The sequence below is a fragment of the Zootoca vivipara genome, chromosome 12 (assembly GCF_965207765.1).
Source record: "Zootoca vivipara chromosome 12, rZooViv2.hap1.1, whole genome shotgun sequence".
In the NCBI taxonomy this organism is placed as follows: Eukaryota; Metazoa; Chordata; class Lepidosauria; order Squamata; family Lacertidae; genus Zootoca; species Zootoca vivipara.
The window spans coordinates 36,879,094-36,903,689 of record NC_142595.1 but is presented as its reverse complement, the minus strand read 5'-3'; the positions used below and the strand labels follow the sequence as shown (position 1 = coordinate 36,903,689).

The 24,596-nt window shown below is 45.2% G+C and overlaps 1 protein-coding gene across 1 annotated transcript; it reads right to left on the bottom strand.

The window, feature by feature from the left end:
• Positions 1–7,197: 7,197 nt before the first annotated feature.
• On the bottom strand, positions 7,198–22,971 carry SHISA7 (shisa family member 7). Its single transcript, XM_035134230.2, has 5 exons — positions 22,424–22,971; positions 20,344–20,498; positions 17,217–17,282; positions 8,388–8,540; positions 7,198–7,814 (listed from the first exon to the last, which is right to left on the bottom strand). The coding sequence occupies exons 1-5, from the start codon at positions 22,969–22,971 to the stop codon at positions 7,198–7,200; spliced, it is 1,539 nt and encodes a 512-aa protein (XP_034990121.1).
• Positions 22,972–24,596: the final 1,625 nt, after the last annotated feature.

The following is a 24,596-nucleotide window of genomic DNA, read 5'->3' as shown; positions in this document are numbered from 1 at the left end:
AACTTTTTTTCCCTTTTCACACAATAAGGGCCCCTCAGCCTGCCATTGGAAGTAGCTGGAAGAGTATGGTTAGATCCAACTGTAAAAAGGAGGAAAATAACCCCAGAAGAAGGGATACAACAAACCAACTTTTTAAGTGCAAGATTCTAATCCAAAACAAAAATGAGGGGTCTGTTGGCAAATTTAGAAGTTGTCCAGTTCCACTCTAGAGGGAAGGCGCACCCATCCCTAGGATGAAGCAACTACCATCCTAATTTTATGATGGAGGGAGGGAGTCATTTCTAGGAACAGAAAGAATCCTACCTAACAGTGATTTGATGAAAGAGCTGGTCAATTATACAAACAGGAATACATCAACTTTTCTCTAGAAGAAGTATGGATTCTCTAACACAGCTGCTGAAGGAAGAAGTCTCCACACAGACTCTAGAGGGAGGGAGATTACAGCTCAGCTTCAAAAGGAAGGAAATTTCCAGTGAAATTTTAGAATAAGAGATTGCCCTTAAAGGAACAATCTTAGGAAGGAAATCGATTTTGGAAAAGGTCATCCCAAAAGATACCCTACATCAGGCATCCCCAAACTGCGGCCCTCCAGATGTTTTGGCCTACAACTCCCATGATCCCTAGCTAAGAGGACTAGTGGTCGGGGAAGATGGGAATTGTAGTCAAAAACATCTGGAGGGCCGAAGTTTGGGGATGCCTGCCCTACATTCTCTAGATTTCACACTACAAGAAGAGCAGTGAAAGCAGCAGAAGGTGCCCAAGATGGTGGAGAGGCCCCTTTGACAAGCTCGTTTTGAGGAAGTCGTAATCAAGGCTAGCTAGAACCAGCCAGCAGTAAAATAAATGGAGCAATCTTTGTTGATTAGCCATTCATTCCTCAAAACCAGGACACAGACGCACACTCCCTATTCACTCTGTTTTCTGCAACTCTTCCCTGCATTCCCATAACAGAAAGGACTGTCTGAACTGCTTCCCATACATTCCCCATAATAAGTCACACCCATCTAACACCAGAGATGCCAACTTGAATAAAATACTGGGGAGGGGCCAGGTGACACGACACGGTGCACACACACTATTTGAATGGCAATGCCCCTCAACTTTGGGGGGCAGCCCTCTCATATATTTTATGGGGGGGGCAAAAACTCCTCAGCCCCTAGGAGTTGGCTCTTTTGCCTCACACACTTTGAACAGTCACTTCTCTCACACACATATTAATATGCCCATTGCTTTCTGCCAGACAACTTGCTTTTTGGATTGGCAAACGTCAATCCAGAGAAAACCCGATTACCACTTGCTCCGGTTTAATGGTAATGATCAGGTTTCTCCAAGGGCCAGCTGCGGGGGAAGGCCAAGCAACTAAATGAACATTACTCCCTATATTAATCCTGCCGTTTCCATCGCATACCCAGTCCTCCCAGGCCTCTAATTCAACTACCAAATAGGACACCTCCCAGCTGCTGCCCACAGTTCTCTCGGCGTACAATTGTACTCCTAACAATTTGTAAGAGAAACACAGAAGTGATATATGTTGGCAGAACGAACCTCATCAAAAAATGCTCCAAACCTCAGAAAATGGCTCGCAATGTTTTCATGGATCTTTAAACATTAATGCAGCTTCTAAAAATGCACCCCTGTGTATATTTCAAGCACAATGTGATAGCTGACCTGATAAGGTATTGGCACTTATGGGGCTAGGGGGCTCTCACCTTTCAGAAGTTTGTGTCCCCCTGCCCATTCTTGGAACCAACCCAAGAGATCGTAAGTTGGAAACTCTTCTGATATTGAAAGTCTCATTATGTGGGAACAGTTTCCTCAGATTCCTGCTGCCTTCACCCAGGCCTTCTGGCTGCTAAAAATCTTAAATAAAAATCCAGCGTTAGGTCAGTCAGATTATAAGTGAGATCTGTCTACTTTTAGGATTACTTCTGTTGCTGTTCTTTTCAGCTGCTTGCAAGCTTTAAACCAAGGAAAGCAGCCTGACCTTTCTGCCTCTCTTTGGCTAGGAGCTATGATACACTGGTTTGCGTGTGTGCTGAAGTTTTAAAACCTAGAAGTCTATAAGGGTTTCTCAATAATATGCTTCAGTGTCAGTTTGGGTTCCTAAAGGGAAAGTTGATTTAAATACTGGTTTTCTTTCATTATTATTATTATTATTTTAAAAAATACATATTGCAAAATAAAGCAATTTCACTATAAAAAATAGCAAGAGAAAATAAGCAATTAAAGTCTACTGGAGCAATCAAGAGAGGCTATTCAAGGGGCAATTAACAGGCTGTTATTCACTAATTACCAAACAGGTTTCATCAGATGGAAGAAATAAAACAGGCTGAAGCTACAAAAGGAAACTTGTGGTTAATGTTGGTGGGCCTTTCTTATGACTAACAATAGGAGGATCTCGACTATGGATAATATATTGTGTTATATTAAATGCTTATGCCATTTTAATTCTATTTTCCTCTAAGGCAGGGGGTAGGCAACCTAAGGCCTGGGGGCCGGATGCGGCCCAATCACCTTCTCAATCCAGCCCACAGACGGTCCAGGAATCAGCGTGTTTTTACATAAGTAGAATGTGTCCTTTTATTTAAAATGCATCTCTGGGTTATTTGTGGGGCCTGCCTGGTGTTTTTACATGAGTAGAATGTGTGCTTTTATTTAAAATGCATCTCGGTTATTTGTGGGGCATAGGAATTCGTTTATCCCCCCCCAAAAGAAACCAAAGTAGTCCAGTCCACCACATGGTCTGAGGGATGGTGGACCAGCCCATGGCTGAAAAAGGTTGCTGACCCCTGCTCTAAGGGCTCGTCCACATCTGAACATTATTTTAGTTTTACTCTACTCCTCCCACCCCCACATTCAAATTATACCAAACTGGTCCACACCAGCATACATTTGAATTTGTATATGAGGAGCAACTTAGGTCTTTCCAGTTCACACCAGTAGGCGTCCCTTTTAATGTTTGTCCCTGCCTTCTAATCTGCTGATTCTGTAATGCCAACTAAATGCCGACAAGTGTACAAAAGCACACAGGCAATTGTAAATTTGCTTGTGCAATTTTCTGGTTTTGTGCAAATCCGAGGAATCAAAAGAAATCATAATAGATACACATAGATAGCTAGAAATACGGCGAGTGTCATTTGCTTGGGCAGTTTTCCAGTTTTGTTAACATCTGAGAGATCCAAAGCTATAGAAATATAAAGCTAAGCTCCTGTGGCGCTTACTAACAGACTAGAAAAGACATGAAAGCAGTTGTAAGCTCTCAGCACATTTTTTTCAGATAGCTGCCCTATACATCGGATGTCGAATTTGTTCAGTGATTTGCTTGTGCAGCTTTCTGGTTTTGTGCAAATCTGAGAGATCAAAAGAAAAAGATACACTCCTCCATTCAGGAGGAAGAAAAAAAAAGAAATGAAATCCTTACGGAACTAGTGGGCATAGAAAGGGGAGCAGCGGAAAGTGACAGTTGATCCACCTGCCCAGAAACACTGAAACAATTCATTTGTGATCCTGAGTGGAGTGGTTTGTAGTCTGATTTCTCCCAACTCATTTAATTATCTCTGCATCAGGTAAACCTGAATTTACAGAGCGGAAGCATCAAGGCTGGTGTTATTTTAAGGTAACTTCATGTGGACTATGCAAATTAAACAGGAATGCAAACACACAATAAACTCTGGTGTGGTCAAGCTCTAATTGTGTGGAAACACTGTCTCCTTAGCACTAAAGGGCCCTAGTGTGAAAGCAGTAGGAATTCAAAACTTGCCGCACACAATCCTTTGCCACATCATGCTTGGGATCTCCTACAGATTAGTCCATGTGGAAAGAATTCCCACAAGGCTGTAAGTTTGAAAACAGAATGGACTGCTCTCTGATTCAGCCCAGATCCTGCTCCGGAGTTGCAAGTCCTCAAATTAGTTACCTACCAAGTGCCCCTTTCCAACAACACGCTCCTTGGCCATCTCTCTCTCTCTCTCTCTCTCTCTCTCTCTCTCTCTCTCTCTCTCTCTCTCTCGGGAGAATACTGTACCCATCACCATTGCCTCTTTCAAGGTTTTGCATTGAGAAGTTCACAAACGAAAAATATAACCCGCCAGCCCCAGAAAGAACGGGGTGGAGGTGGGGGTTCATTAGCCCTTGATTAGAGTTTGGTAGGGAAGAAGAAGGGGTATGGTACTGAACAAGAAGGAAAAGAGGCAGAGATGTGCGCAAGATGGCTTTAGACTGCAAGAGGAGCATTATCTGCCCCTGCAGGGGCTACTGGGGTGAATTACAGTACCCTAAACTACAGCCTGGCACTGCTATATGTACAAGTTATACAGCGCCCATCAGGGACAGCTAGAAGGAGAAATAGAGACAGGCTGTAGCTTTTTCTGAACTGGAAAAGGACCTCTAAGAAGTTACATAGGCGCAAGAGTGAAAGCTAAAGTAATGACAAAATGAGAAAATAAAAGTGATTGAAACTAAGTGCTGAAACAAAAATCCACCTGTATTTGGAAACGGATGGCATTTGAAAGAGTCATACATTTCCAAAATCTTCAACATCTCACATATTTCTGATCTCGGCAGCGATGTTTTTTGATATATTGCCCAGAATTTTATCCCTAAAACTTGAGTGTCCCTCTGACTAAAAGTTCGTTGCCAAGCTTGTTAATTTTGAGGTATACAAACCTGCTGATATAAATTCAGTATTTCACTTTTTTCCCTTTCTAGTACAAATGGTGTGCCTTTCTCTGACCCAGTCTGAATAGACAGAGTCATTCAGAGTGGGGGGGGGGGACAAAAATATTTCCACTATCAAGCATGTTATTTTAAAAATACTTTCTATCATTTTTTTTAAAAAAAAAGGAAATTAGGTTCCCCTGCAAAACTCCACCCATTGACAGAGGTAGTGAAACAAAAGTGATTTAAATTAAATCCTGTACATGTCTACTCAGAAGTAAATCCTACTGAGTTAAATTAGACTTTCTTCTGAGTAAATGTGCACAGGATTGTAACCTAAATTGACAAAAGTAGCATCTGAAAATAAAAAAATCAATCTGGGCACACTTCTTTCAGCTAAAACAACCCAGAACGTGAAATAAATATTTCAAGAATGAAATTTAAGCCTCAGGAGGGAGGATACTATTAATAAAACCAATTCCATTTAAAAATACTTTTATCTTTCATCTCCTCATTTAATTAAAAAACAAAAAACAAAAAATATTCAGAAAAGTTAATAGAAAGAAGATGTAAAAGTGAAATTTTTAAGAGTCCTGAGCATAATTGGGGGCAAGGAAAGGGAGGGATAGTGGGAAGTTTGTTTATCAGAATAATGTTTGAAAGAGCCGAGACTCCTTTAAAAGCTACACTCACGAGAACCAAAGAACAGGCATTGATGGATACCCCTAGTACCTGGGAGGTAAATAAAAAGCACTAGAAAAATTGACAGAATGCTAGCGATATATAAAGATATGTACAGCAGAAGCAGGGAGAGGGTGGACCTGACCCTGCCCTAGATCCCTTACGAGCAGAGTCCTGGCAAGGTTATAAAACAAGGATGGGATGTGTGGGATGAGAGCTGCAAAGGGCAGTGTGTTGTGTAAAACCCCACTTCCTGCACCTTCGAGTACTGACCAAACTCAATACTGGATGCAACAAGACAAGAGGGCTGCCCACCACGGCCCACTTTTCTTGTCTTGGAGTGCATGTCAGGAAGGAGCAGGGAGGGGGCTCACATCTGTTTGCTTTGCCATGGCATGAACAAATGGTGTGGCCATGCCATCAGATCATTTATGCCCTCATTGATGTGCACCAGTAGGGCCAGATGCCCCTGGCCCTCCTACAAAGGTGCTGGCGTGAACTAGGTCCAAGGTGTTGATCCCAGCCATAAAACAGATGAAGCCCCAAGGAGGTGACTTCGTTCGAAGTGGATGAGCTCAAAGTAGTCAGTGATGTCAACAAAGGTGAATGAGGCCCACAGTGATGAAGTCACTAAAAGTCAACATCATTGCAGAGCCTGGCTACTTTTGATATTGGTAGCTACTGGCTGAATCCATTGTGCTGAAATCATCAATAGGTGACAGGCACAGGAACTTTTGACATCATTCTTAATCATCAGGATTGGCAGTACTATCATCAAATGTTTGACAAGGCCTTTTCAAACATCGGTACGACTGTTTTGCCCCGACATCATGCAGTATTGACAATACCTACACATCTGACGTCATCAGTCCATGTGATGCCCTGATGGGTTATATCACAATCAATATACTGACAAAACGTTCTCTCCGTTGACATCATCTATAACTGACAAGTCACATAATGTTGATGTCATCAAAGGTCCACAGTGTTGACACCATCAAATGTTGATGGTGTGGGCATCAGAGGTCAACAAGACCTACAGCGCTAACATCACCTGCAGCTGACAGAGTCCACAGTGTTGACACCATTGATGGTGTTGATGGTGTCAGTTGGTCAATGGAGCATTCACAAGGGTTGGCACTGTTCACAGCGCTTGGAGTACCAGAGACAGAGTTTGCCAACCTCATAATAAATCCACAGCGGATGTCGTCAGTCTTCAAAAGTCTGAAACAAAGCCCACAGAAATGATGCCATCAAACGTTGATGGACAACACTAGTATTGTTGTTATCAAAGACTGATGGGACCTGGCAATTATAACATGACCCAATACTATCACCAAGGCTACGTTATTGATGCTGTGAAGGATCCACAGGCCTAGTCTCTTTCAGCCTTGATGTAATCAGATCTGGACAGCAGCGATGTCAACAGACTATGGGAAGAGATAGCAGCAGAATCTAATACATGAGACCTACTAATTTTGACATCTTCAGAAACTGACCAAGATTGTGCAGTAGGTTTCCTCTAAGGAACCAAGCTGGGCCTTGACACCATTGCATCTTGACCATGAGCCTTGGTGTTGATGTCATTAAATTCTGACAGCCAACGTCATCATCAAAGATTGTCAAGACCTGGCAGGTCGGTTGGAGATCATCAAAAGCCAGTGAAGACTAAGATGGTATCATTATCAAAGACCAGGCTAGGTCTTGACATCAACCAAGATGGAGGCCATAGGGCTTTAAAAAAAACAAAAGGAGCCCCAAGATGGTGAGCACCAAAGAAAGGGTGGGGTGGAGCAGAAAAGGGTAGAGAAATATGGCCTTGAAAAGTCAAATCAACCTGAGTTGGGGATTAGGGCCCTCTCACACGGTGACCTCGTTCTTGCTGCCAGTAGGGAGGTGTTGGGTTGGGTGGTGCCCAGGGATGAACTGGACTTGATCAATGGTGCTTTGCCTCTTGGCTGCAAAGCCTTGGCGCCGGGTGGCAGCCTGGCTAGTACTGCCTTCCCAAGGAGCAGATGCCTTGGGGGAATTGTTGGAGGTGGGGTGAGAGTTCTTCATCATCACGTGGTGGTGCTCATGCATGGGAGTGCTGCTGGCGCAGACGTTGGTCTGAGAAACGGCCTTCTGGTGGCCCAGATGCATCTCCTGGAAGGGGCCTGTGCGCTGATGAAGACGCTCAGGAGAGAGCAGGCGCTCCTGAGAATGCAAGTTTTCGCGGGAGAGGAGGTGCTCGTGAGATATGACACGCTCTCGTGGAATAGTGTAGTCGTAGTGAGATGGGCGGTAGCTTCCCCCTCCACCGCCACCATCTGAAAGGATGTGTTCCTGTGACATGACACGCCGTGGGTTGTGGGACTTCTCGGAGTAAGCATCCGTGTCGTAGTTCATCTTCATGGCATGTAAGGGCAGAGTCCCTCGGGTCAGTTCGGCAAGATGCCTCCGTTTGGCATAGAATTCATCCAAGTCCTTCTCAGCTGCTGGGAGATAGGAGAGATAAGTAAGATGTCATTGAATGATGAAAAGGTGGACTGGCGGATGTGAGAAGATGATGAAAGAGAAGGGCAAAACAGACTCCCTCCACTCCCAAGAAACAAAAACACCTCATGATCGGTATGTGAAAGGGAAGGATATAGCAATAAAATCACATCTGATTTGGCCCTCAAACAATTTATAATACATACATTGGCTAAAATTCTCATTTGCATTATAAAGGCAGTTTTTCTTCCGCGCCATCAACAGCCATGTCGGTCACAGAAGGAGCCCAAGAAAGGCTCAATGGCAATGTAAGCCCACGTGTGAAAATTTTCCGTATAGAGGAAACAGGGTCAGGGATGATGGTAAAGAAAGCGAGAGATGGCTGTGTATCATCATAGCTGCCAAGTTATCCCTTTTTAAAAGGGATTTTCCCTTATGCTGAATAGGCTTCCTCGCGAGAAAAGGGAAAACTTGGCAGCTATGTGTATCATGGAGGAGAAAGGCTCAAATTATTAGCCTTTGGAGATCAGCAAAAATATCCTCCCAGTATTCCCTTGCTAAATGCTCCAGCTTACCCAAGCGCTTGAGTGAAGAATAGCGGTTAAGTTCTGACTTGACGGCTGTCTCATATGATGGGGGCAGATGGGAAAGATTGTGGAAAGAACGGGAGCAGCTGAGGGTGTTGTACTTCGTGGTTGCGTGGCTGGGCGTGTGGTTCACATGCCAATCTTTTAGGGGACAGAGAAAGAAGAGAAAGCATATTAGTTCAACTCCAGGGCATTTGGAGTTTTAGTAAGACAAGTTGCTTCCATGCTAGCTATTTAGTCCTTTGTCGTTTTTTTACTGAGCATGCAGGTGACAATGCTGACAAACCTCTGGCGTTCCCATATTTATTATACTGTCCTCCCACACTCTTGTGGACATGGTTAGTGGTGGCTGTTAAGTTCCCCAGAGCTTAATTCAGAGAGTACCTGGTGAATCCTAAACTTTCGAGAAAGGCAAGGATCCTTCTCATCATAAGGATTCTCCTGTTGGCTCTGCAAACAGCATTCTATTTATTCCTCAACTCAGGGCCAGGCCACCCATGAGGCAAGGTGAAGTGACTGCCTCAGGCGGCAGGATCTACCAGACAGCAGATCCTGATGCTGATCTTTCTTCCCACCTCCTTGCTCCTGATGTGGATCTTCCCTCACACCTTCTTCCCTGGTGGGGAGAGGGTACCATTTTGGTACCCTCAGGGGCCAAAATGTCTTGTGCTGGCTGCCTAAACTGCACACAGCTTCCCCGTCACAGCGCCTGCTCTCTGGAATCTCTGCCTTGATTCACCTTCACCTTAAGAACGTAAGAACAAAAGGGGTGCAGCTCAGATCTTGTTAGCCCCCAAAATGGCAGGTGAGTGAGGTCCCTAAAAAGAAGGATTGGCAATTAAAAATGATTATAGTCTATGCAGAGTTAGCAGGTATAACAGGTAAAATAAGAGAGCAAGAAGACCAAGTACAGTATGTAAAGAGGAGTGGGAAAACATTGTGGAGTATTTGGAAAATAATTGTAAACAAGTGAAAACGCTAGCAGCATTAAGGTAAATTCAGCAGTATAATATATAACAAAGGAAGAAAGGGGAAAAAGAGATCTAAATGGATATATAAGAATATGCAGGGATGGTGGGGAAATTAAAGGAACCAGGGATGGGGAAGAAGGGAAGTCATTGCATGTTTTCATTTAAAAGAAAGATATTAATGGTGGAAATGTGTACAGTACTTGAATGTGATTTTGGAAATGGTAATAATGAAAATTTTAAATACAAAACAACAACAACAACAACAACAACAACACACACACACACACGGGGAGCCCTGCTGGATGAGGCCAGTGGCCCATCTAACCAGATGCCTATTATGGGGAGCTTAAAAGCAGAACCTGAGCACAACAAGACTCTTCCCTCCTGTGGTTTCCAGCAACCAATATTCAGAGGCAATACAGTGGTACCTCGGTTTATGAACACAATTGGTTCCGGAAGTCTGTTCATAAACTGAAGCGTTCATAAACTGAAGCGAACTTTCCCATTGAAAGTAATGGAAAGTGAATTAATCCGTTCCAGACGGTCTGCGGAGTAAGTGTTCATAAACTGAAGCAAACTTTCCCATTGAAAGTAATGGAAAGTGGATTAATCCGTTCCAGACGGGTCCGCGGAGTACTTAAACTGAAGCGTTCATAAACTGAAGCATGGGTGTAATTGGTTCCGGAAGTCTGTTCATAAACTGAAGCGTTCATAAACTGAAGCAAACTTTCCCATTGAAAGTAATGGAAAATGAATTAATCCGTTCCAGATGGGTCCGCAGCGTTCATAAACCGAAAATTCATAAACCGAGGTGTTCATAAACCGAGGTTCCACTGTACATGTAACCTCCAACAGGGCAGGTACAACATATCCATCAGAATTAGTAGCCGCCAATTGCCTTATCCTCCATGACAACCTCACCCACCACCAAGACCTTGGCATTTCGTCTCCTGATTACAATCAAGTCAGCTGCAAGTGGAACACCAAGACAACCAAGAGCAGCTGACCTTGCTCTTTCTTCCCTCACCCTCAGAGTGGCTTTTCCCAACGATAACATACTTAATTGCAGCACCAGTCTTTCCAGCGTGGGCTTGCAAAATGTGGCGGCTATGTGTTGGGGCTGCCAGTTGCTGGGGTCCATGTGTCCTGGCAAGGCTCTTCAGTATTGCCATGGATGCAAGTGGCTGGGAAGCTAGCTGCCCACCATTTTGGTTTCCCCACAGTGCCCTAGCGCAGTGGTTCCCAATTGGGGGTCCGTGTGACCCACCCAAGGGGCCCATGGCACCATTCACATAACAGTAGGGACATCAACATGGACATCAAGTCCATGGCTTGGCTTTTGAAAAACAAGGAGTTTGCAGTACTTAGCTAATTAGGAACCACTGCCCTAGACTAGCATTGTTGGAACGTGAAAATGATTTGTGATCATTTCCTTGCCTCAGCCCCTCTCTCAGGGCCAAACCACAACAAGGGGAGCAAGTGGGTGGGTGGGTGAGCAGAGGGCTGGGACCACTGACATGGATGGGAGTCCACCACAGGTTGTTTTGCTAGGCACCCCTCTCCTGTTAAGGAGGTATTCTGCTTTTCCAGGAGCTGATTTCCCTCCCGGCTGTAGCATTCATTATTAACTGGTCTTAATTGGCAATTTCCTGTTTCCTAACAGCAGGTTCTCTACTAACTCGTTTACTCTTTTCCGCATGAAGAACTGCTTGTTCTTTTGTTATTTATCCTCCATTATTGTCATAGCTAAATAATTTGTAAAACACAAAATGATGCCTCAGTAACAATAAAAAAATACTCTTAAATCCCCCCCTAATGCCTATTATGGGCAAGCTACTTGCACATGTCTCACTGAGGCACAAGACTCGGTATAAGGCAGCTATTGGGTATAAGCAACTTTGCATTCCTCCGGTCAGTAGAGGGCAGTGTTGAGTCTAACAGATGATAGGGCAGCTACACTTTGTGGTTTCCCACTGACACCTAAGCTGCAACCCTTTCTCCTGCATGCTTCTATCTCTCTTTGCTCTCCTTCTGCACGAGGCAGCCATGAAACTGTCTCTCACGTTGTAGACTTAGAATCCAAAGCCATCTTTGTGGATAGGAAGTGACTCTTAAGAAAAGAACCTTTGTACCAATCGTAGTCCTGTCTTATTTTATTTTACCCTTCTAAACCATGGCAGTGATGTACAAATAAAACAGATGACGGGTGGCGGGTTAGCTCCAGCTTTCAAGCTCCCCATCCATCCACTCTGCTAAATACATATAAACTTTAAGCTGACAGTTTGGTTTTAAAAATGTATCAGCAGCTTCATATGAACCATGCAGGGCTGAAAAGTCAAGCGGTGTCTTGACATACCCCCACCCTCAATTACTTCAAGCAGGGGCAGCAAGAGACTGTAGCAAAGCAAAGGAGGCTTGGGAGACGGGGAGCCTGCCTGGGAAATCTCCTGCCTCCGCACTTGGCTAAGCACTGAGCAGATTCACTTCCATCTGCCAAAGCACAGTGGCTGCCAGGATCAGCAGTCCTGAGATGAAACTGACATTCTCCTCTCTTCCTTCATTCCTCCCCTCTCCTCTGTCTGCTGTTCTGGAAAGAGAGAGAGGGGCGATTCCACCTGGCCGTCCTCTCCCACTCTGTTCCCAACTCAATTCTGCCTTCTGCCCATCTAGAGATGGGCAAATCCATCCATTTCATCCCCCCCCCCAATTTAAATTCAGTTATCCACATTCCTATGTCAGTTTGTAGTTTTGTCTTAATGAGAACCCACTAGCATTGTGTTGTTGTTGTTGTTTAGTCGTGTCCGACTCTTCGTGACCCCATGGACCATAGCACGCCAGGCACTCCTGTCTTCCACTGCTTCCCGCAGTTTGGTCAAATTCATGTTCGTAGCTTCGAGAACACTGTCCAACCATCTCGTCCTCTATCGTCCCCTTCTCCTAGTGCCCTCAATCTTTCCCAACATCAGGGTCTTTTCCAGGGAGTCTTCTCTTCTCATGAGGTGGCCAAAGTATTGGAGCCTCAGCTTCACGATCTGTCCTTCCAGTGAGCACTCTGGGCTGATTTCCTTAAGAATGGATAGGTTTGATCTTCTTGCAGTCCATGGGACTCTCAAGAGTCTCCTCCAGCACCATAGGATTGTAGGGTGATGTTATTTACATTTTTGTAAACCAGTTTCCCCTGATACACAAGATTCAAACCTCATCTTAAATGCAGCCATAGCCATAGGATTTGTTATTGTTTTCCCAGGAAACAGCAAGGATGACCTAGGCGAAGTGGGAGACACATCTGATAAAATCCCATTCATCCGATCTGAGTTCCGGATCAGGTGAACATGGCACAGAATCCCAGAATGGTTATGGAATGTCTGTTCTGCTTCCCCAGTAGCATTACTGGAAAAGCAATAGAATGAGTAGAAGTACAGGATCAACTGAGGCTTCTTCAGGTGGCCACTTTAAGTGGACAACTGTAATGTCAGCCCTCCTGATTTAAAAACAGCTGGGGGGGGGGGAAGCAGCAGGCAGACTATTTGGCCAATGTGGAGCCTGTGCACACACCCAGGAGAGACATGTAGCTTGGGCACGCTGCAGGACCTGCAGTGAGTGCTGCCCGGCATTTTGTCACCTCCCTCAGTGGTGACACCTGGGGTGGCCCGCACCCCCCTTCCTCCTCCCCCCCCCGCACCCTGGGGGATTAAATACTGAATTAGACTTTAATTGTTTTGTTTAAGTTTCTTGTTAAGATGGCTGTTGTTTGTATTCTCTTTGCTATAGATTGGATGCTGTATCTTTAAATTCTACGTAATTCTATGGAATTCGATGAACCTGCTGGCAGCCTTCAAAATGCTACTAGGTTTTAGCCAACAGTATCAGCTTAATGCAATTTGAGTGACAGCTGATCCACGGTTATTTGGTGCACCTTTGTGGACATTTGACTTGGTAATGTATCTGTTATTGTCTTACAACCCATTATAGAATGTGCAGGTATGTCATTTCAATCACTGTATTTTATTGTAATGGATTTTATTTTTATATTATTGCCAGCGGATGAAGAACATTTATTGAAACAGTCTATTATCCTGGAAGGACTGTTCTGTTCCTGTTGCTGTGTTTGGAGCACCTACCATCATTCTTCTGTGTTGCTGTGCTTAAAGCACCATCTTGCTCCAGCTCACTCGGCAAAAATTTGTATAGGATATTAACTTTGGAAGGCATTTAGCCTCAATCTGGTCATTTCTTTTCATGGAATATCTACTTGACTCTTATTAGTTTGTGACTCCATGTACATACTGTATGTTTTCTGATTGTGAATTAAGAAACAGTTTGATAGTGTTATATAGAATCATAGAGTTGGAAGAGACCACAAGGGCCATCCAGTCCAACCCCCTGCCAAGCAGGAAACACCATCAAAGCATTCTTGACATATGGCTGTCAAGCCTCTGCTTAAAGACCTCCAAAGAAGGAGACTCCACCACACTCCTTGGTAGCAAATTCCACTGCTGAACAGCTCTTAATGCCAGGAAGTTCTTCCTAATGTTTAGGTGGAACCTACTTTCTTGTACTGTAGTTTGAATCCATTGCTCCGTGTCCGCTTCTCTGGAGCAGCAGAAAACAACCTTTCTCCCTCCTCTATATGACATCCTTTTGTATGGCTATCATATCACCCCTTAACCTTCTCTTCTCCAGGCTAACCATACCCAGCTCCCTAAGCCGTTCCACATAAGGCATCATTTCCAGGCCTTTTACCATTTTGGTTGCCCTCTTCTGGACACGTTCCAGCTTGTCAGTATCCTTCTTGAACTGTGGTGCCCAGAACTGGACACAGTACTCCAGGTGAGGTCTGACCAGAGCAGAATACAGTGGTACTATTACTTCCCTTGATCTAGATGCTATACTCCTATTGATGCAGCCCAGAATTGCATTGGCTTTTTTAGCTGCTGCATCACACTGTTGACTCATGTCAAGTTTGTGGTCTACCAAGACTCCTAGATCCTTTTCACATGTACTGCTCTCAAGCCAGGTGTCACCCATCCTGTATTTGTGCCTTTCATATAATATTGTTAGTATACTATTAGCCTGCGTGTTGCTTTCTGTTTGCCAGATTATCCACATGGAGGAAGCAGATCAAGGAAATGCCCATTTCCTCACATACTGGATTTTCTGTGTCAGTAAATTAAGCAGCTCAAAGTAGTTTAACAGGGGGGTGGGAATCCCAAGAAAAGTGTAAATGTTGGACAACATCATGAGTACACTCTGAGAAGTCTGAATGAACAGGACAGGGTGATGATGCAGTGAAGGAGAGATCTAGAAGCACCTTAAGTAAGTCGGCTTGAAATATCATTCTGCTCAATACATACTTAGGTAGACCAGTAAGCTGTTTTATTTTATATACTCACTGCCTGTCTCCTCGTTTCTCTTTATAATCTTCTTTAATAAACTTACTCAATTTGGAACTTGGGGCACCACTGGATTTTGTAACACCCAGAGGAGGAGGAGGAGGAGGAGGAGGAGGAGGAAGAGGAGGAGGAGGAAGAGGAGGAGGAAGAGGAGGAAGAGGAGGAGGAAGAGGAGGAAGAGGAGGAAGAAGAGGAGTTTGGATTTGATATCCCGCTCAGGGCAGTCTCGAGCAGGTCACACGCCCTGGTGCTGAGGGGCGGAGATCGCTCCGGCGCCCTCGCAGGGCGCAGTATGGTTTCCGCACAGCTTTGCCACGCAGCGCCCTGGCGCACCGCGCCACCTGGGGTCTATCTTGAGCCAGCCCTGATCCTGCTTTATCACTACCCGAAGGAGTCTCGAAGCAGCTAACATTCTCCTTTCCCTTCCTCCTCCACAACAAACACTCTGTGGGGTGAGTGAGGCTGAGAGACTTCAAAGAAGTGTGACTAGCCCAAGGTCACCCAGCAGCTGCATGTGGAGGAGCGGAGACGCGAACCCGGTTCCCCAGATTACGAGACTACCGCTCTTAACCACTACACCACACTGGCTCTCACACTGGAAGAGGACGGAGGCCACTTCCAGACTGTCACTGTTTTCAGGTGGGATTGATTGAATCACCTCCCGGTAAATTCAGGTTGCGCAGTTAAAGCTGATTTTGGGCTCTTGTAAAACAAACCCACTTCCCCAAAGGAAGGATCAGGCTCTTTGCATTAAGGAAAGTGGCAGGAAAAGGCAGAAGAAAGTGCAGGATGACACTTGCTTGACGCAACCTCCCCACAAGCAAATCAAACTGAATGCTCATAATTAACCAACATCGTCTAATATTTCTGCAAACAAATCAGGCTGAATTAAACAGCTCATTTTGAAGTGACCAGAGCTCTCTCCCTGCTGCCCTGACTGCTGGAATTACCCTATGGGCTTTAAGTTAATGGAAAGCAGGAGGAAGGATGGGCCTGACATTTGACTGTTGCAGACTGGGCACGTGGTCTGCAGCCTCCCCCTTCCCAGATATTAAAAAGCCAGCATGTTGCAAGACCTTCAGTCACCACAACGTAGGCACCCTAAGAATGAGTGCTGGCAGTTCCAAGCAGGTGGACGACATGTTTGGCAACTTGCCTACACAGCCCTGGGATATGAGCCCCCCCCCTCACCTTCACACCATGCTTTTGATTCCCCCACTGAGATTATCCAGGAAGACGCCAAATCCCCCAGTGTGTATATGAGACAGGGCCTTCTCAGCTCTGCAACACAGAAAGCAGGCCTGGCGTCAATATCCTGGCGCAGCTACCAAGGAACCAACACTGCAGTAGGGTCCACTGCTAATAACTGCCCTGAACCACTTTGAAATGTATTTTTTTTCATAGCCTGGCAATGTTTGAGACTAGCTGCCTTTTAAATTGCCCACAATGCTGTAGAGCGACACTTAATTGGGGGCATTGTGCATAATAAAAATGGCAGCTAGACATAGCCACCTGGTGCTTCTCAGACCACTGCTGCCCTCCTCCAGGTAAGCCAACCAACAAAGGATAGGACCTAGAGGGCACTCATGGCCCTCTCAGACCTATCAGGAAGCTATCTTATACAGTATATGGTTAGACTATTGATCCATCACCTAGCCCAGTATTGGCTACTCTTTCACAACCACACCTTACCTTTAAAGCACTCTTATACCACTTCTCAGAATCAAAGGAGCTGCAGTTTGTTAAGGGCGTTGTGGATTGCAGCTCTGCGGCTGAGGAATAAACTACAGTTCTCATGATTATTTGTGGGAATCCAAGACTGTTTCAGTAGTGTAAGGGTTATTTAAATATAAGGTGTACATATGACCTAGAAAGCACAGGGATGGGGAACCAGGGTGCTGGACTACAACTCCCATTATCCATTGCCGCTGATTGGGAGTTGGAGTCCAACAACATCTGGAAGACACACAAGTTCCCCATCCTTGGCCCTTCTCATAACCTGCTACCTGATTGCCTTCTGCACTGGAGAGGGACCATTGGTCAGGGGCAGAACATGCACTTTGCATATTCTACCCCTGAACAATTGTCCTTCTTCAATAGGGCGCCCAGATTCACTCCAGAACACCCTCCCTTGTTGGAAGGTCTCTTTAGCCCCCCCTGCCTGCCAGTTTATGAGAAAGCGGTAAAGACTATCCTTTTTCAATGAGCTTCCAACTAAAGTTGGTTTGCTTCCCTGATTAGCTTTGTTGATCTTATGCTGTATGCCTTCTGTCTCTCTGTTTTATAGTGCAAAAGTATAAGTAATACTCAGGGTTTAAAAATTGCATGGCACTTTGGGGGCAGGAGGGTTTTTTTATCCAAAAAGCAGTCCACCATCATTATTATTTTTGATTTATACAAATAAATAAGTCAATAGAGAATCAGCAAGTTGCTAAGATGTCACTAGCACTTACCCAGAGTGGCCGTGTGGTGCTTGGGGCTGTTGACGTTCAGGTGGATGTAATTATGATGCATGTTATCTGCAAGGCAAAAACAAAGCAAGAGAAAGAAGCGTGTGTATGTGTATGGGGTGGACCATGTTAACAACGTTCACCTGCTAAAGCTGGAGACCATTCTTATCTGCCTTGAGCAGCCACTAGAGGTCCCCCAACACAGACGAAAAATGTCCGCTCCAAACTTGCAAACAATTCTGGCAACGTTGGTCTGCAGGGCCAGTGTGGCTGCATTAACATTAGCTAATTTATTTATTTGTTGCAGGGAAATTTCACAACCGGATTTGGGCTGGGAGAATATCGGCACAGGTTGAGATTGTGATCAGAACTAGGCATGCAAATTGATCACACCATCATTTGAAAGGGATGAATGATGCATGCTTATATTGAACATAAGAAGGACCCTGCATATGTTCAGGTGAAAGTCCCTTCTAGTCCAGCATCCTGTTCTCAAAGGTGCCAATGGGAAGCCCAAAAGCAGAACCCAACTGCAGCAGAACCTGACCGCAGCCACATTCTCCCCACCCGCTATGTACGCAAGGAGGCAACTAGAGCAAGGCAGAGCAGAAGGTAGATCAGGATCTACTGGAGGGTTTGCAGGAGTTTAGCAAGGGTTCTCTGACTCCCAGTTGACAAATAATAGCAAGAAACCTTTTTTAAAAAAACAAAACCCTTCCAATTATGCTACTAAAAAAGAATGCTTGGGGGAAAACCAGGAGTGGATTTTTCTGTGGAACGGTTGGTCTTCCTGATACTGTTAATAGATTGCTGGGACTGAGTGATGTGCTCAGAGGCACCCTGTTCCTTAATCCTCAGCACGTTTCTTGTACCTGATGGACCTTAGGTCTCTAGTGAAAGAAACAAAGGAGATCTTACAAGCCTGAAAATTGCCCACCCCTCTCATAGAACATACATGGCCTGCCATGCTTTATTTGAGGGTTGGGAGGGAGGGAGAGGTTGAAGAGGACAGCCTGGCTCCTGGCATTGGAGCCCAATAAATTTAGGAGACAGATCTGGGGACTGCCAAACCCCTTTCCTCTGTTTCTGCAGCCATTTGAGGATCTAGGCATGAAGGTGCCATGGAAGGAGGACCTATGCCATCTGTTCCATTATAAAGGTTACAACAGGGGTCAGCAAACTTTTTCAGCAGGGGGCCGGTCCACTGTCCCTCAGACCTTGTGGGGGGCCGGACTATATTTTGAAAAAAAAAATGAATGAATTCCTATGGCCCACAAATAACCCAGAGATGCATTTTAAATAAAAGGACACATTCTATTCATGTAAAAAACACCAGGCAGGCCCCACAAATAACCCAGAGATGCATTTTAAACAAAATAATACATTCTACTCATGTAAAAACACACTGATTTCCGGACCGTCCGCGGGCCTGATTTAGAAGGCGATTGGGCCGCATCCGGCCCCCGGGCCTTAGTTTGGGGACCCCTGGGTTACAACTTCCACCCTTGGCAATAGGTTAGGCTGGGAGAGTATGATTGACCAAAGGTGAGTGAGCTTCAAGGTTGAGCTGGGATTTGAACCGGTCAAAGTCTGACACACTCTGGCTCTCAATTAAGACAGTATTACACTGTTACGATGGCAAGTGGGGTCTGCAGCAAAATGTTGCACCGTACCCTCCCTCCTAAAAGGACTTGTGTTGTTTCAGGTTCCAGCCAGCCATACCTTCCACAGCGGACATTGCACATTTCTCACTCACTCCTGTTGGGGGGGGGAGTGCAGCCTTTGGGCTCCCCACCCCCAAAATATTTTTTGTACTTCTGCAAACCTTGAGGTTCTCCCTGAGCATGCTGACATCTCCCCCCTTGTTTGCCAGTGGCCCTGGTTTTGCCTACAACTTCGTTGGCACTCGCCACCCCTGAGTTTGCTACTAAAACAAATAACTGAGGCCAGGTGTGTCTGGGCTCCTGAGTGAGAAGGGAGCATTTAGCAGGGAAGAGGGAAACTAAAGCGCCAGCTTTCCTGAGCACTTGAAGGCTTTTCTTTCTACCTGGAAAGAAAACAGTTCATGTTTGAATAAGGCCCTCCCCCCACAACCCTAATATTAATCTTCAAGCCGACACAAAGACAGCCAGACAGCTAGAACCAGTTGCTATGGCAAAGAGGCTGTTTCCCCACAAGCTTTTGCAGCTTAATTCCTGCTGAGAATACACACACACACACACACACACACACACACACACACACTCCAAAGAGCAGGAGTTAACATATTCCAACAAAAATAGTGAGAGAAGGGGCTAGAAGTAGATCACAGAGAAAATAGGGGATAGATTCCAGGAAGATTCCTGGGGTCCATGGAGAAGCCAGCTCAGCCTGCTGTTGGAAAACGGGGTGAGAGGCCTTCACCTCTTTTAAAGGAGCCATGTTCTTGACCCCAGTTTTGCTGGCTTGGGAGGACTTTTTTTTGTTACATTTATATGGCATTCCTTCCTTCAAAGGGCTGAGAAGGAGAGTTCCCAGGTGATTCCACATGGGGGTTGGTGCATACATTAACACGAAACCATGGTTTGTGCTAACTTTAGCTGAGACTCCAAACCGTAGTTGGTGTTCCAAGATTTACCATAGTTTGTGCAATTTCCTTCCCTCCTCCACTTTCCTCAATATTTTCTTGATGCTATCCCACACAAAAGCCTCTGAGAGTGGAACAACGTAGCCATGGTCATTGATTCAGGTGTGACACCAAATCACCGGTTTGCAAACTTGTGATTTCGGGTTCTGATCTGGCTGCCGCTCACAAACCATGATTTGTTGGAAAGCACTGGTTCAACAAGTATAACAAAGCCTTGGTTTGGGTTCTACAAAGCATAGTTTTGGCATTACAGTACATCCAAATAATCTCACTTAGATATTCAGTGCACTCGCACACTATTGATTAATCAGGGTGAAGCCTTTTCAGAGATGGGGACAGTGTTGATTAGGATGGATGACATTAAATAAATCTTTCCTCGAATTCTAATAAATAATTCTGCAGATCAAGCTGTTGGTGAAGGTTGGTAGCTGATCCAGAATTGAGCAACCTTAAGCCACCACTCGCCTTGTCAGGCTGCCTGCAGTTTTTAGCTGCCTCTCTTACCATGGCTACTTTTGGAGGGTTTCACTGTGTTGTACAGGTTCTTCGGGGGACGAGCTGAACCGTTGTCTTGGAAGTTTGAGTTAATGACGAGGCTGTTGTTGCGTTCAGAGCACGAGCTGCTGCCTGCTTGATGCCTGAGAATGTCAACCAGTGCCCTGGGGCCAGGAAAAGAAAGGAGGTGTTAGTGAAAGGGACACCAAGGCATATGTTTGGGCTGGATTGAGGCACTTCATTCATAAAATCATAAAATTGTAAAGTTGGAAGGGACCACAAGGAGGACTATCAAGTCCAACCCCCTGCAATGCAGGAATCTTTTTGCCCAACATGGGGCTCGAACCCACGACCGCAAGTCTCATGCTTTACCAACTGAGCCATCATCCCACCTTAGTATCTTTACACTATAGCATGATTCAGTGGAAGTTTGTCCAACTTCAGCCTCCCCAAAGCCAATCCTTGCTTGCTTGCCTGCCTGTCTGCCTTCTAATAAACAGTCCAGGGGGTGGAAGTTCCTTCTCCTTAGTCTCAGTGTTGCCCCTACAGCAAAAAAGCTCTGCCCCAGGTGCTGGCGGGGCGTGGTGCAAGAGAGCTCTCCCCGCTTTTGCAACTGGTGTTCAGAGGCATACTGCGTCTGATACTCAAGGTATTATAGAGCCATCCTGGCTAACAGCAGTTGACAGCTTCCCACAAACATGTCTAAACCCCTTTTAAAGCCATCCAAATTGGGGGGCATTACCACATCACTTAGCAAACCCCATTGGTTAACTATGTGGCGCTGTGGGTTAAACCACTGAGCCAGGTGGCGCTGTGGGTTAAACCACTGAGCCTAGGGCTTGCTGATCAGAAGGTCGGCGCTTCGAATCCCTATGACGGGGTGAGCTCCCGTTGCTTGGTCCCAGCTCCTGCCAACCTAGCAGTTCGAAAGCACGTCAAAATGCAAGTAGATAAATAGGTACCACTACAGCGGGAAGGTAAACGGCGTTTCCATGTGCTGCTCTGGTTTGCCAGAAGCAGCTTTGTCATGCTGGCCACATGACCTGGAAGCTATACGCCGGCTCCCTCGGCCAATAATGCGAGATGAGCACGCAACCCCAGAGTCGGTCACGACTGGACCTAATGCTCAGGGGTCCCTTTACCTTTACCTTACCACATCACTTAGCAAACCCCATTGGTTAACTATGTGCTGTATGAAGTACTTCCTCTTGTCTGTTGTGAATTTTCTGAGCTTCATTTGATGACTCCAAGTTCTTTTATTTCTTTTTTAAAAAATTGATTCTTTTTTAAAATTTGTGTAAAGAAACTCATGCCTTTTCTAGTTCTACAATGCCATCTAAACACAATATTTCAAGTGTGGCCTCACCATAGATTTGTATAGCGGCATTCTGATATGGAGTTTTACTTGCAATTCATTTTCAGTCCAATGCAGTGTTAAAGCACAGCAAGCAACAATCTGAACAGCGAGTTACTGGCCCAGGTCCTTCTCTAGAACAGAGGATATGTGTTTGTACAGTTAAATTAGGACTTGTAGTTCATCAGAGAGGTTTGTTCTTCCCTAGACAACATCCTCTAAAGAACTACCAGTCCAAGAGTTCTCTCTGCTTAGGCAAGAGAGAGAGACAGCTGGTGGTGAGAGGGACAGACGCCATAGGAATTGAAGACATTGATCCCAGGGGGGGGGAGAGAGAGAGAGGTGGTGTTTCTGGTAGGATTTACAGCAGGCAGGCGTTCTAATATGGGGCAAGAGCAATTAAACTACCCACCTATTTCGTTTGTTGAGTGTGCATTTGCAAAAGAACTGGACTTTGGGGAGGTAATTCATGATTTTGCAACAACGACAAAAAGGTCATGAACATAAAGCTTTAAAGCAAATTGGTCTATCAATAGAATGTTTCACCTGTGCTAGTCCGTTAGAATAGTAATTGTTACAAAAATTCCGAGGACACAAAGAATCCCAATCTGGAGCCACACTGGGGACAGAATCCCAGTCCAGCTCTGAGCCCCACTGCCAGCTGAAATGCTGCCAGGTTCACGCCACAGGGCTGAAGAACAACTTTTGACCCCACCTTGCAGCCTGCATTTTTACCTGGGCACGTTGAGCTCTCTTCCATGCGGTCTCCTTGAGGCTTTGCTGAAGAAGAATTTGAGCCCGACTGCCACGGCTAAGGTGAAGCTGATGACCCCACAGATCACGTACACGGTGCTGTTGCCTGTCTGCTTGCTTCCGTTTGGCATATCAGGCCCGTTGGTGGCTGTGCCGGGAACGGTGGTGGCAAACCACTGCGGGCTGTCACGGCACTTCCCCTGCTCCAGCCTCCTGGTCCGGTCCTCGCAGCAGAAGCGATACTGGCACGTGCCGCAGCAGAAGCGGTAGCCCCCCGTGGTGCAGTTGAACGCCGCGTCGTACTGCCCCATGACATCGTAGTAGCCTTGGCACGTCTCCGAGGGCCGCACCCGGCTCGCGCCGGCGGTTGCGTTGCTGCTGGATGATGTCAAGCGCTTCAGGTGGGCCAAGAGGTTGGGCAGGCCCCAGCTCTGGTTTGTGTGATGTTGGGCTTGTATGACGGCCAGAGCGGTGCGTCCCCCCAGGGCTTCAAGGGCTGCGTACAACATTACTGTCAGCAACTGGTACATGGTGGGTGGGAGAGTGCCGAGGAGCGCGAGCAGGGCTCTCCAACGCTGGGGTTCAGATGGATGTTTTTAAAAAAAGCTTATAAAAGAGATCCAGGAAGAAACACTGCAAAAGATGCAAACGAGGTTGTTAGAACATGAAGAGAAGGCCTGCTGCATCAGACAAGAGGTCCCATCTGTTCCTGTTTCTCACAGTAGCCAAGCAGATGCTTCCCAGGAAGAATGTGAAAGCAACACTCTCATCCCTGCTGGATAGTCATTCCCCCCCCCCCAACAGGCATCTGAGATTCAGAAATACACTGCTTGGCCATGGAGGTTCCACCTGGCTCTCATAACTAATAGCTGCTGATAGAGTTATCCATCGTGGATTTGTTTGATCCCCTTTAAAAACTATCTTAGTTCATGGCTTTTTTCCATGGTGACCCTTAAGCTGTGTAATGCTCTCTTCCAAGAGCTCTACAGACTGCCAGTGTTTCGAAGGATAGATTCAGGGATATTTTAAATCTATTTTTACCCATGTGGGATCCGAGAAACCCCTTTTATGTGCCTGTATTTTTCATGTGTTGATGCTGCATCATACCTGTTTTGATTTGTCCTTTAGTTTTTGTAGGCATAAATTGTTGCCTAGAGCAGTGTTTCCCAACCCTGTGCCTCCAGATGTTTTGGGACTACAACTCCCATCATCCCTAGCTAGCAAGACCAGTGGTCAGGAATGATGGGAATTGTAGTCCGAAAACATCTGGAGGCACAAGGTTGGGAAACACTGGCCTAGAGGACTAGGTTAATAGGCAACTGAAAAATGTAAATAATAATAATAAATAATAATTTATTATTTATACCCCGCCCATCTGGCTGGGTTTCCCCAGTCACTCTGGGCGGCTTCCAACAGAAAAATGAAATGAAATAATCTATCAAGCATTAAAAGCCTCCCTAAACAGGGCTGCCTTCAGATGCCTTCAAATAATAAATTAAAGATAAACAGTACTATTGCAGCAGTGAATTTCCCAATTTAACTATGCATCATGTGAAGCAGTACTTCCTATTAATGATTTGACTTAATTTCTTTTTTTAATTAACAGAATTTTTTTTGAACTGGAGTTCAAAATTTTGGCAACATTTGGCGCGCGCACACAGAATATAACAACAACATCATTAAAAAGACTAAAGAAACTCTCTGATAATTCAAATATAATGCCTGTGAGATACCTAGCTCACTAACAATACATACCTATATAAGTTATACATAATACAGTACATATATACATTGTAGTCAGAAAGAAACATAAGTCTCATGGCACCTTAAAGACTAACCAATTTCTTATGGCATAAGGTTTGTGTAGACTTGTGTAGTCCACTTCATAAAATGCATGAAAGTATGGTCACTTTATTAAAATCTGATCAGAAGCTTTAAGGGCTTCCATATAGGAAACAAATGGAAACTATGGCGCCATAATTGATCAATCGATAGATAGTTGTGTATGAAATAAGGATTAATTGCCTGCTGCACTTCCTTGAGTGTGTTTGTGTTTAAGCATAATCTCCCAAATTTTATTCATCCACTGCTGTCTAGCTATGCATATAAAATGAGAAATTCACACTAAGAAGCTGGTGGATTTTGATGAGGACTT